Source organism: Carex rostrata, chromosome 1 (genome assembly GCF_964058835.1).
Source record: "Carex rostrata chromosome 1, lpCarRost1.2, whole genome shotgun sequence".
Classification (NCBI taxonomy): Eukaryota; Viridiplantae; Streptophyta; class Magnoliopsida; order Poales; family Cyperaceae; genus Carex; species Carex rostrata.
The window spans coordinates 7,538,507-7,551,739 of NC_135918.1; the positions used below are offsets into that span (position 1 = coordinate 7,538,507).

At 32.7% G+C, this 13,233-nt stretch overlaps 1 protein-coding gene across 1 annotated transcript; it reads left to right on the top strand.

Annotated features, from left to right (window-relative positions):
• The first annotated feature begins 5,171 nt into the window (after positions 1 to 5,171).
• LOC144555549 (chalcone synthase 2-like) lies at positions 5,172 to 8,441 on the top strand. The gene is made up of 3 exons (XM_078303938.1): positions 5,172 to 5,464; positions 7,184 to 7,876; positions 7,995 to 8,441. Exons 1-3 carry the CDS (start codon positions 5,287 to 5,289, stop codon positions 8,300 to 8,302), a joined length of 1,179 nt encoding a protein of 392 aa, XP_078160064.1. The 5' UTR covers positions 5,172 to 5,286; the 3' UTR covers positions 8,303 to 8,441.
• The last annotated feature ends 4,792 nt before the right edge of the window (positions 8,442 to 13,233 follow it).

Sequence of the window (13,233 nt, forward strand, 5' to 3'; positions counted from 1 at the left end):
CTATACCAATTGAAGCATAAGGGTTAAATCTCCTGTTGCCAACAGAGTGGTTTCCCCTTCCTCTAACAAGGTCATCTCTTCCTCTGACATTAGAGGTTGTAATTTCTGAGTAATCAAATTATTAGTATTCAAAGGTAAGATTAAAGATAAGTGGAGAGTATATCCAATGTGAAGAGTGCTGCACCAGAAGTTAGTAATAATTTCAGAGCCTATTGATTTCAGATATCGAAGCTTTTCATACTTGGTATATTTAGAAGGATCCGGTCTACATCGAAATGCTTGTAACTAATACGAATTTTCCATTGGTAACAATTTTAATATTTTTATACTTGTGAAGCAATGAAATTTTTTTGGATTAATTAATTTGACTGCACACCTTTTTATTATCAACAAAGTTGCAATTAACCTTGTATTCATTTTTTTTACAAATAAATTATTAATGGAACCTATAGATTGCAACTGAAATTATTTATAATGAAATGCAATTCTTTGAAATATTAGGTCAAGAAATGGTCCAGGTGTTAAATGACAGACCCAAAAGATCTTTACACATCCATTCCTCCTGAGGCTCAACGGACCGCTGGATGTTAACTTGATCAGATTCTTCCCGTGTCTCTGAATATAAAATATTGCCTGGCTTAATAAACGACGACTCATACAGATCATACGCAGTCATTATCTCAGAGATCTCGATTTCGATCGGAAAAAATAAATAAAATTGAATTTAAATAATCACGTGGATATTATTAAAAAGATAATATTTTTATTTATAATTTGTGTTCTAACTTATTATTTTAATTACTGATCAGCCAAACTGCTAAGTGGAATGACTGTGTATGATCTGTAGTTATTTTCATATGCACATGCTGGCTCATTTGGTTACAGCGTAATAACTGTATTTTTCGTGATTTGAAAGTTGCACCAGAATTCGTAGCAAGTAGAGCCAATTTTTTTATTTATATCCAAAATTAAAATAAAATTTCAAAACAGTTTTTTTTTTCCCAAAAATACCCAATTTGGAAATTTTTTTTCCGGAATTAACCTCTAAAACTGGAAAAAAAATTTCTGGACTCCCTATTATGTTTCCGGAAAAAAATTTTCCGGTTTTAGAATCCGGAATTTTTTTTTTCCGAAAACACAATTAAAAGTCCGAAAAATATTTTTCCGAAATCGCAGTGAATTCGTTTATAAAAACCGCGGAGTGTCGTCTCTCCCTTTCACTCAGCGCGTTTTCAGAGCTCTCTCACAGTAAGTTATTTAATTCATAATTTATAATTTAAATATATAATTATTTAAATTTTATATATTTAATTTTAATTTATTTAAATTTAGAAGTATTTAATTTTTAATTACTTAAATATATAATTATTTAATTTTAAATTATATAAATTTTATATATTTAATTTTAATTTATTTAAATTTAGAAGTATTTAATTTTTAATTATTTAAATATATAATTATTTAATTTTAATTTATTTAAATTTTGAATATTTTCATATTAATTTAAAAAAATTCAAAATGGTGTAGAATAATTTTATTACTTCTAAAATGATTTAGAATTGTTTTAGGAACCTTTTTCCTTTTCGGGTCCCTTACGGAGCTCTGACTGTTTGATCGATCGGTTCTTCGATTGAGGTAATTTTATTTTCTTTATATTATTTTTCATTTAATTTATAATTAATTAGTTCATTTCAAAATGATTTTTTTTATTTTTTATAATATTGTCCAGAAAATTTAGAATTTTTTACAACCTTCCAAAATGGTTTAGAATAATTAAAAAAAATCCTAAAATAGTTTAGAATGTTGCCCTATTAATTTATGAAATTCCAAAATAGTGTAGAATAATTATAGAATATCCAAAATTGTCTAGAATATTTTTTAGAGGCAACACAATTTTTAATTACTTATATGTTGTTATTTCTGAAATTGCCAGACTAATCGAAATTAAAAATGACAACTATTTGTGTGAAAATTTATATTGGAGGGGAAAATTTATTATTTTTATATTTTCTAAATTATTCTACACCATTTTGGTATTTTCTAAATTAATAAGACAATATTCTAAACCATTTAAAATGAACTAATTAATTATATTTTAAATTAAAATTAAAACAATACAAATATAAAAACCTGAATCTCATATCCGATCGATCAGACAGTCAGAGCTCCGAAAGGGACCCGAAAAGAAAAGAGATTTCTAAAAAAATTCTAAATTAATCGAATCATTTTCTACATTAATAAGGTAAATCCGAAAAGAAAAGAGATTCCTAAAAAAAATTCTAAATAAATCGAATAATTTTCTACACCATTTGGTATTTTCTAAACTATTCTAGACCATTTTGGTGTTTTCTAAATTATTGTATACTATTTTGGTATTTTCTAAATTATTCTAGAGCATTTGGTATTTTCTAAACTATTATAGACCATTTTGGTATTTTCTAAATTATTTTACACTATTTTGGTATTTTCTAAATTATTCTACATCATTTTGGTATGTTCTGCATTATTCTACACCATTTTGGTATTTTCTAAATTATTGTAAATTATTTTGGTATTTTCTAAATTATTGTAGACTATTTTGGTATTTTCTAAATTATTCTACACCATTTGGTATTTTCTAAACTATTATAGATCATTTGGTATTTTCTAAAATATTCTGCATTATTTTGGTATTTTCTAAATTATGGTATATCATTTTGGTATTTTCCAAATTATTCTAAACTATTTTGGTATTTTCTAAATTATTCTGCACTATTTTGGTATTTTTTAAATTATTCCGGACTATTTGGTATTTTTCTAAATTATTCTACACTATTTGGTATTTTTCGAAATTATTTGGACATTATTCTAAACCATTTAAAATTAAATAATTAAATAAATAAATAAAATAAAAAATTACCTTAGAAATGGGAGAGGAGAGGAGTGAACGAGTGGGGAAGAAGAGGACCCGGGGTCCTTATGTAGGCCAATTCCGATTCCGGAAATTTTTTTTTCGGATTTGGGAGCTGTTTCCGAAAAAAAAATTTCGGATTCTAAAAGCGGAAATTTTTTTTCCGGAAACAGAATGGAGAGTCCGGAATTTTTTTTTCCGGGTTTAGGGGTTAATTCCGGATTAGGTATTTTTGGAAAAATCCGGACAAAACGGATATTTTTTGAAATTTTATTTTAATTTTGGATATAAATAAAAAGATCGGCAAGTAGAGCTACTGAATTAGGTAGATTATGGTTAGCAAACTGCTAAGTAGAATGTATGAAGAATAATGGTTAGTTTAATTTTGGATATAAATAAAAAAATCAATTAGGTAGATTATGGTTAGCAAACTGCTAAGTGGAATCTATGAAGAATAATGGTTAGTTTAATTTTGGATATAAATAAAAAAATAGGCAAGTAGAGCTACTGAATTAGGTAGATTATGGTGAGCAAACTGCTAAGTGGAATGTATGAAGAATAATGGTTAGAGTGTATGGATCTCTAACATTGCTGAATATTTGTAAATATTTTAAATTCAATAAAATGTTGGCAGCCTCTGCCATTTCATCAAAATAAAAAAAAATTATTGATCAGATTTAAAAAAAAATTATCTTTATTTTAACTCGAGATTTAATTATAATTTTAAAGGAGCAAATAGAACACCAGAGGTATGTTTGATTGGAGTGTAAATATGTTATTTTTGAAATAAAGCTATTCGGAATTGCTCGTTCTATGTTTGATTGGAGTTGAATAACTTGAATAGAGAACTTTTGTCTTATTATAATAGCAAAAAAAAGTATGATTTGTCTTATTATAATAGCAAAAAAAAATATGATTCGGAATAGCTCGTTCTATGTTTGATTGAAGAACTTTTGTCTTATTTTTACAAAAAGTATGATTTGACTATTATAATAAGACAAATAACAAAAAAAAATTTATTCTAGATATTCTTGTTTTGCAACTAAATATACCTTAAAAAGAGAAAAAGAGGGAGGAGGAAGGCAAAATTACGTGCATATAAGGGTGTGCTCCACAATTGAGGGTGAAATATGAAAACCTTCATTAATGGAAGGGGAAGGAAGTGTTCGGAGGTGAAGCTTATCCCCAAAAATCAGCTCGCATTCACCTCTGCTTCCTCTCTGCTTCTCCAGTTCTATAGCAGGTGAAATCTTCGGACAGCTGCGGTCTGACACAAGATTCCCTCCACACAGTGTTTTTTCCTTCCTCTCCCTCCGCGTAACCCCAATTGGAGCACACCCAATCTTCATGAAAATTCAAAATTTAGAAAATGACATTTGCCTCTGGTTCTAACAATTAATCTGCCCCCTAGATACCTGTCTACCTGAGGTATAACTAATAAATCCAAATCGTTCTTTGTCTTTGACACGAATCTCAAATCAGACCCTTTATATTGACAATAAATGTCAATTTTTTTGGACCCAACTGAAACTAAAGTCCAGGCATTCCTTTTTATTGCAATAGCCTCAGGTGCGATCGAAGCACTTGACCACATCGCGCTTAATGAATCGATCCATAAATGAGAAAAAGCGGGTTGAGATGTGAGAAGATAGCTATACAGATTCTTAACAAACCATCAACATCAATAGTACAATACAGATTCTCATAAAAAAAACAAAGTATAATACAGATTCTGAGATATGAGCGAAGAAATGTCGAATGCATATCATTGATTAACTCATAAGAGAATCTTTCGAGTTAATAAATTTCAACTGTCTAATTTTAGGCCGAGTCAATTTGATTTTTATCTATAATATAGGAAGTCCTTTAATATTTGTGCAAATTTAGTATGTATGAATTTTAAAACAGATCAGACATTTGAGATTCATTAACTCAAAATATTTCTTTTAAATTAAATGTAGAGGATATGAATTCAGAAATCTCCGGTACTGTCTGCTTGTCAGAAAAAAAAAAAAAAAAAAAAAAAAAACCCATTATCTCCTGTATTTTTAAAATGGAGGGGTGTAATAAAAGGTTCGGTGCCGTAAAGTACCGCAAGCACGCTCCCAACTAACGCTCCCTCACAAGTGACCCTTCATCAAGTATGATGATGCCACGTGGCAGCCATCTACCTTCCTTCGGACCAAACCTGCATTACAGACCACGTGGAACCCCATCCACCCGTCCACTCGACCTACCCCTTGTTTTCTTTGGCTTATAAATGTTCTCGTCCCTTGTGTCAGCTCTCCACACCCTTCCTTCTAGCTAGCTAGGCTTCTACATCTACTCCTTGCCATTAGTTGGTTCCAAATCAAACACATTTAGTTAACTGACACCAATCCTTCAAAAGATCAGCCATGGCAAGTGTGGAGGATATCAGACAGGCACAACGTGCGCAGGGTCCAGCGACCGTGCTGGCAATCGGTACAGCCACTCCAACCAACTGTGTGCAGCAGGCTGACTATCCCGACTACTACTTCCGCATCACCAAAAGCGAGCATCTCACCGATCTCAAGGAGAAGTTCAAGCGCATGTGTAAGTCTCTTTTCATATCCTTATGAATCATGCATGCTCATGTATATAACTTTGTGCACCAACCGACTACTACATCAGAAACATATTGACATTAATAACTTTTGATGCGCACAAGTTCTTTTCTTTTTTCCAAAATTTAGTGACATACAAACAGTTTATATTTTTAATAAAGAATAGCGGAAAAAGAAAAACATAATTATATATGATAACGGTTTCATGTGCTAAGCTAGCCACGGTGAGGAAAATTCGGTTGGTGCAATTTTCACTAAAAACGAATATTTGTCTTTTATATAAAAGTTTAGAAAATATATATGTTACTGAAAACCAACTCTTTTGGTACTGAATTGTTTGTGCTACTTGTTTGGTTGAAAGTAAAATTTTGGTACTTGTAGTACGTATTCACTAGTATGGTCGGGTAGGTCTTATACACACACACACACACACACCCCAAGTGGGTATATATTATATTTCAGGAATCTTTATATTACAACAGAGAATCTCTCCGTGTGTGTTTATTATGTCTCCTCAGATATTTTAGTGTTCTCATGGTTTGATCTATGGAGAGTTCATCCAAGAAGTGTGAGTCGTCCCTTGTGCCATGCATGGAACAAGTTTGTCTTAATTTGGGAATATTGGTGTTTCTTCATGAGTCCCTAAAATTCATGTTAGATATTTCACATGTCATGTATTTTTTCCCCCTTTAATAGGTTCTTTAAGATAGATATACATTTATTAAAGAACCATGCTCTTTTTCTGCATAAGGGTGCTTGGCTTGCGTTTGCGGTATTTAATTAAACCAATTGACACAGCAACCCAATAAATGGATTTTTTTTTAAATAGAATCAATTTTAATTATTTTAATAAAATAAGCACCATTGATTTGGTTTTTATAAAAAGTAGGAATCGGTGGAGGGAGAATTTAAATTTTATTCTAAGGGATCTGCATTAGTCATTTCTACTTATAAAAAGCAGAGATAGGTGGAGCTGTTTTTTTTATAAAACTCAACTCTATGGTGCTTTTTTATTAAAATAATTAAAATTAGTTCTATTTTAAAAAAAATCCCAATAAATGCAACACAAAGACTTTATATAGAAATATGGTTTGAGGTGAATGGTTAAAAATATAATTCATATAAAGTTCAATTTTAAAAGCTCAACAACAGTAGTAGAAGTGAAAATTTTTCCGATACATAATATAAGAATCTTGCTACATATATGTTGCTGTCAGCTCAAGGAGCTATCTATTTAGAAAAAGTTCTACCTGAAATTACTCCACAGCTGCATCAAATTAATATATATATATATATATATAATTTCTAGGGCAAATACAGCAACTAGGTAGCTAGGCTAGTAAATTTATTTGAGACCCATGACGTCGACAGAAACACCATCCATGCATGTGTTATATTAAATTTATTGACTGTCAATTTGAATTTTCAAGTATGTCAATATATAGGTCAACTGAGATATGAGCAATTAAAAAGAAAGAGTGATGAGAAATTGTAATATATATTTGTCCCATTTCTGTCGGAGTGGTCGGATCGAGTTCAACCTACCTGATTGGATTGCAAATAAATATACTCATTAATTAATTACTTCAGGCGTTCAAGTAATTACCTCATGCGAGTCTGTCACAAATTAATTAAAAAACACAAAGCAGAAATTGTTTTATTAATTAGGTAATTTAATAAGATATCCATTCCCTTGATTGTCTGACAGGCGACAAGTCCATGATCAACAAGAGGTATATGCACTTGACTGAGGAGATCCTCACAGAGAACCCGAACATCTGCGCCTACATGGAACCTTCACTGGATGCCCGTCAGGACATCGTCGTAGTGGAGGTGCCCCGGCTTGGGAAGGAGGCGGCAGTCAAGGCTATCAAGGAGTGGGGCCAGCCAAAGTCGAAGATCACCCACTTGATCTTCTGCACTACGAGCGGTGTTGACATGCCCGGTGCCGACTACCAAGTCATGAAGCTCCTCGGTCTGCGTCCCTCAGTCAACCGCTTCATGATGTATCAACAGGGCTGTTTTGCTGGAGGCACGGTGCTCCGCATGGCTAAGGACCTTGCTGAGAACAACCGCGGGGCCCGAGTTTTGGTGATTTGCTCTGAGATCACAGCCGTTACATTCCGTGGCCCATCGGAATCGCACCTGGATTCCATGGTCGGGCAGGCGCTTTTCGGGGATGGTGCTGCTGCCATCATTGTCGGTGCCGACCCTGACCCTGTCATCGAGAAGCCACTGTTTCAATTGGTCTCTGCTTCTCAGACCATCTTACCCGACTCCGAGGGAGCCATTGACGGTCACCTCCGTGAGGTCGGTCTCACCTTCCACCTTCTAAAGGATGTTCCCGGGCTCATCTCAAAGAACATCCAGAAGAGTCTCGTCGAGGCATTCTCTCCTATTGGTATATATATATATAACATTATCACAAAATTTAATTTAGCTACTGCTCTTGATCAGATATTCCATATGTACTGGTTTTCTTAAATGTGATTATCTAACATTTACATTCTGATATGAAGGTATCAATGACTGGAACTCAATCTTTTGGATTGCACATCCCGGAGGCCCAGCTATCCTTGACCAAGTAGAGGCTAAGTGTCAACTAGACAAGACGAAGATGCAAGCTACAAGGAATGTCTTGAGGGAGTATGGTAACATGTCCAGTGCCTGTGTGCTGTTCATCTTGGATGAAATGAGGCGGCGATCGGCGGAGGAAGGAAAGGCAACAACCGGAGAGGGGCTTGACTGGGGTGTGCTTTTTGGGTTTGGGCCGGGTCTGACAGTTGAGACTGTAGTATTGCACAGTGTACCCATTAAGGCCCAGTAAGAAAACAGGCCGGGCTAGATCAATTGGGCTTAATCTATCAGGAGTCTTCTTTTAGTAATATTGAAAATTAAAATGGGTTTACAGTTGGTTGTGTTTTGGTGTCAGGTTGTGTTATATAGAACAAAAGTTTGGTGGTTGATGTGCTGGATTTTCCTGGATTGGTAATAAGAGCTCTGCGAGTTTAAAAAAAAAAAAAAGTTCTTATTTATTATCTAGGGAATTTTTTTTTTCTTTCCATGAAGTCCGTCCTTTTCTGATATGGGAATTTATTTACTTGTGTAATCCGTTCATATATTTTTTAGCAACAAAATAAGCTTAACAGAATAACATAACAACTACACACACTTGTTCCAATTATTGTGTGTTTAGTGAGTTTGAACCCATAAATAATTATTATGTTTATGAGTGATTTTCTAAACAGAGCCTTATGTGACAATGTTTGTACTATGGAGGCAATTCGGCTATCTACTTGGTTATGTGTTATCAAATTGGATAAAACTGGAGGTCTGAGAGTTCTTTTGCACTTCTTATGTGCATTCGAGTGGTCTTTGAAAAAAAAATAACACTGAATACATTAATTCAAAAGATCAACTTTTCAAGTGGGTGTGTAGGAACAATTTTACCCAATTTTGTTGTAATCTGAGAAAATACATGCACCAATATTAATTTTTTGCAGGGTTGGATAATTGTATTTCCAGCACTTTCTGCTATACTTTCATATTTTCAGAATTGTCAGAACTTCGATTAACAATGCTGAACTTAATTCAAAATCCCAACACCCATGGTTCCTTAATTGAAATTAATGCTGTTCCGGTACGAACTTTTATTTTTTATCTCATAAAGTATTGTATATTTGTAACATTACTCTTTTTCTCTGTGATATTTATCTGGAAACTCATTTCAGCTCTGTTTTGTCAAATTTTAGTCAATTGGTGTTAAACATGTGTTCTATGAGGTTCTATTAGGTCCTGTTCGGCAGATTACTATTCACGTGGGAAAAAAAAAATTACTTAGATTGAAATTTTTTTTTTCCACAATATTTACTAAAAATTAGTTCAAAATTTTTTATTTCTATTTCCATTCTTATTCCTTAGCAGGCCGCTGAACAGGACCTTACAAGTTCTACAAGGAACATTTTGTATTGGGAAATTTTTTTATATTTTTTTTTTCTAAATCACAGATGTTTCATATACTTTTAGTGATATCGAATTCTTAATTTCAATTTACAGATATGAGTTTTTGGGTTCTTGTTCTATTCTGAATTTAGCCCAATTCCAAATGCAGTCTTGAACAAAAAACTTTATGCATGCGCAACTCATTTTATTTAGAAATTAAGTCAGGCGCAACTCATTTTGTTTAAAATTCATACATCTGAAATAAAAAAATCGCACAACCTACAATAACGATTTCTTTTCTCCATGCTTTTGTGGCAAATTCATTTTGGCGAAGCATCGCATGCTCCTCTACATCCGCAATTTCTACTCAGACGCTTCTCGATCCTCCTCTGCTCAATTGGTTTGCTCACCGCAGCTCGGCAACTCCTCTCCTCCTCCGTTAGCGCATACTTAATTGTAAATTTGAGAGTTAGTTTTAATTTAAGTTTAATTATGATTTGATTAGGTATTTAAAATGGATTTTATTAGAAAATTTGAGAGCTAGTTTCAATCGAATAGATTTGAGCCCGATTCCATAATTTCTTGCCTTATACTAGTGAGAATCCTACATCCGCCCATGTTTGTAGGAACCCTTTTAGGTGTAGTACCTTTGAAGTTTGAACTGAATAAAAACCTTTAATATCATGCTCATATAAATGCCGTTCTTCGACAACTTTGATCTAAATTGATTCAAATAGTGCTGAAGGATATTCTTGCTTCAGAAATGTTTCGACTAATTCAATGACACAGATCCTTTCTTTTTAGTAATAATCAGCACAAAATTAAACCCCCATGAAATAAATTAAACACACGAACAAAGTTGTTCACTCCTAAAATTTTTGTTCTGCTAAATTTTTGTGATCTTATTTTATGTAAAGAGTGCTCACCTAGCTGTTTTCAACCAGTAGCAATGTGTTGCATGCAATGTTAATTTTTATTTTATTTTTTTGAGTTGTATAATTTTTATTTAGGGTCTGTACGACAACGCTAAAATAGTGGAATTGAATAGAATTTAACCTCTATTCCTACCAAACAGACAAAAAATGAGTTGGAATAGAAGAGGCGGAATAGAATCTTTTTACCCTTTTCTCAATTCCAAGGGGGAGATGGAATAGGGAATAGAGAATAGAGATGGACTGATGGAAAAGCGACGGAAATTCTCATCTTTACCTCTCTACTTAGCTGACATGGCAACTTCATATCATTTAATATTCTCCCATCTCTCTTATTTGGGCACGGTTCCAGAGAAAAAAAAAAACTTCTTTCTTTATTTACTCCGATCAATATTTCCGACGATCCACCGAGAGATTCGCATAACTGAGACTACAAGATTAATGCACTCAAAATGCTCTTTCCAATGAGATCCATTTTAGTGATTTGTTCGTGGTAGACAGCGCCGTGGTCGAGAGCTCCATGGTCCAGACTCCAGACTCCAGACTCCAGAGTACCATGGTTGAGTGTCGTGATTGACAGCATGGTTGAGAGCTGGTTGAGAGCGTCGTTGATTGATGCATGCGAACTGAAATGGTTGAGAGCTGATTGAGAGCGTCGTTGATTGATGCATGCGAACTGAAATGGTTGAGAGCTGATTGAGAGCATCGTTGATGGAAAAAAATGAAATGTTTAGAAGAAGATGCATGGTTGAGAGCTTCCTTGAGGCTGTTGGAGAAGAAAGATATTATTGTCCAATTTATGTAACAATGGATACCTCCATTTCAAATTTATCACATATGTATTTTCAAATTTCATCTTTGTTTTGTCCCGTTAGCTAAAAAAAAGAAACGAAATATCTTGCAATGTTAAATTTGTCCTTTTATTAGTTTTTATCAATTTATTTGTGCCAACTTTGTTATAGTTTTAAATTTATTTGTATTGTCGTTTGCTCTAAGATTTAATAATTGCTATTAGACATAACTAAAAATTGTATATTTGTATTTAATAGTTCAATATTTTTTTTGTATTTCTTGATAGCAATTTTGATATTTTTACATTTAATTGACAATTTTCTAGTTAAGCAGTACATTGTAGTAAGAATATATACACGAAAAATACATAACGTTATAATAGTCATTTCTCTATTAGATTCATATTTAATAACTTTATATTTCCTCAATTCCAATTATCATTCTTGCCGAACATAACAATAGAATAGAGGAATAGTTTGAAAGAGTGATCAATTCTTAATTCTACAATTCTCCTATTCCATCACTATTCTATGTGTAGCCGAACAAGTCCAGAGTATGCAAACTTTTGAAAGAACTATTAATCCGAGATCCAAATCTGTTTCTATTCTTAAGAATATGAGGACCCTCTTTTTCTCATTTTCTCTTCTCTCTCTTCAAAAGCAGCAGAAAATGGGATCTGCTATGTTAAAAAAGTGGAGTCCACTGGTATCATTGAAAAATAGTGACTTAAGTCTTCTATATAAACACTTGGTTGATATATAGAAATCCCATATTCATCTATATAAGCATCTAAAGAAAAAAAATGTGTTTCTTTTCTAAAAAAAGAAACAGATTTGGATATATTATTCCGAAAATGAAATTTGCAAAAGGATCATATTGCCTATGTAAACATGGTTTGATCAAATACACCAAAATTTCTCTATCCTTCGATAACTGAGCTACAAAACTAACATTAATAAACTTCTAAATGTTTGTTCAGACGGTGTGTCCGCTAAGAAACGAGATGAAAATTTTGGTCGCGGCGCTGATTCATCTCGTCTATTTATCAAAATTCGGGAAAAGAGCCTTGGAATATAATTTTTCCGGCCATTTTTATTAATACCCTCCAAAAAAACAAAATTTTAAAAATAACTCCGCATCTCGTTTTTTTTTTAAAATAACCCAACCGCCTGGGCCTGGGGCGGCCCAAAAAGAAAACGGACCGCCGAGCCAAGAGGCGGGCCAAACCAAGCCGACCGCCCCAGCCCAGGGCGGGCCACACACAGACCAAAAAGATATCAGGGAATAGGCCTCTCATAACCCTATTCTAAGCCTAGACCATTTAGTATAGAGTCCGGCTAGTATAATATTAGTGTAATATAACATGACTCCAAAATTTATTAAATATACTTTAAACGACTAATTTAAACTGTTCAAATTAATTCACTTTATGAGTGATGCGTTTACATGCAAAAAAAAATATTTTTTTTCGGGTTATTTTAGTATAGAGTTAAGCGGTCAAAAATGTTGAAAAAAGAATGCTTAAAAATTAACTTAAAAACTCTCACATTTGACCGCTTGACTTGATAATAAATAACTTTGAAATATTATAAGTTTTGTAACTAAACACACAACTAATGAAGTAGATCAATTTGAATGGTTTTGATTCACTATTTGAAGTCAATTGATTTTGGAGTTGGTGTTATATTACCTGAAATTACACTGATGTCATACTAGCCGGACTCTTTAATATATATTTATTTAGGAGAGAGATTATGATATGTGCTATGGTTTATGGATCTATATTGTTATTTTAAAATTAAAAAAGGTCAATTTAAATCATTAAATATGTGTCTCATTGTGCCTCATATTTAGTAGAAAGGTTAACATGTATCATGTCTCATTATGCCTCGTATTCTTTATCTGTATTTTCAAAAGTCAAATAGTTGATCCGAATTGCTCAATATAATCTCTATATTAAAATGTTCATGGAAATCAAATTTTATATTATTTTGAAAATTATTTATTATTTTTTTAGATATGTACAAAGTCACTGTTTTTGGATTATCCAGAAACATTGATTTTGTACCTATCTAAAAAATAATAATTTGGT

What these genes read in the sequence shown, in the direction of transcription:
- LOC144555549 (XM_078303938.1), top strand. Translation starts at nt 5,287, where the DNA reads ATGGCAAGTGTGGAGGATATCAGACAGGCACAACGTGCGCAGGGTCCA. An exon ending in GGAGAAGTTCAAGCGCATGT is followed by an intron (nt 5,465 to 7,183) that starts GTAAGTCTCTTT and finishes ATTGTCTGACAG; the next exon opens with GCGACAAGTCCATGATCAAC. An exon ending in CGAGGCATTCTCTCCTATTG is followed by an intron (nt 7,877 to 7,994) that starts GTATATATATAT and finishes TCTGATATGAAG; the next exon opens with GTATCAATGACTGGAACTCA.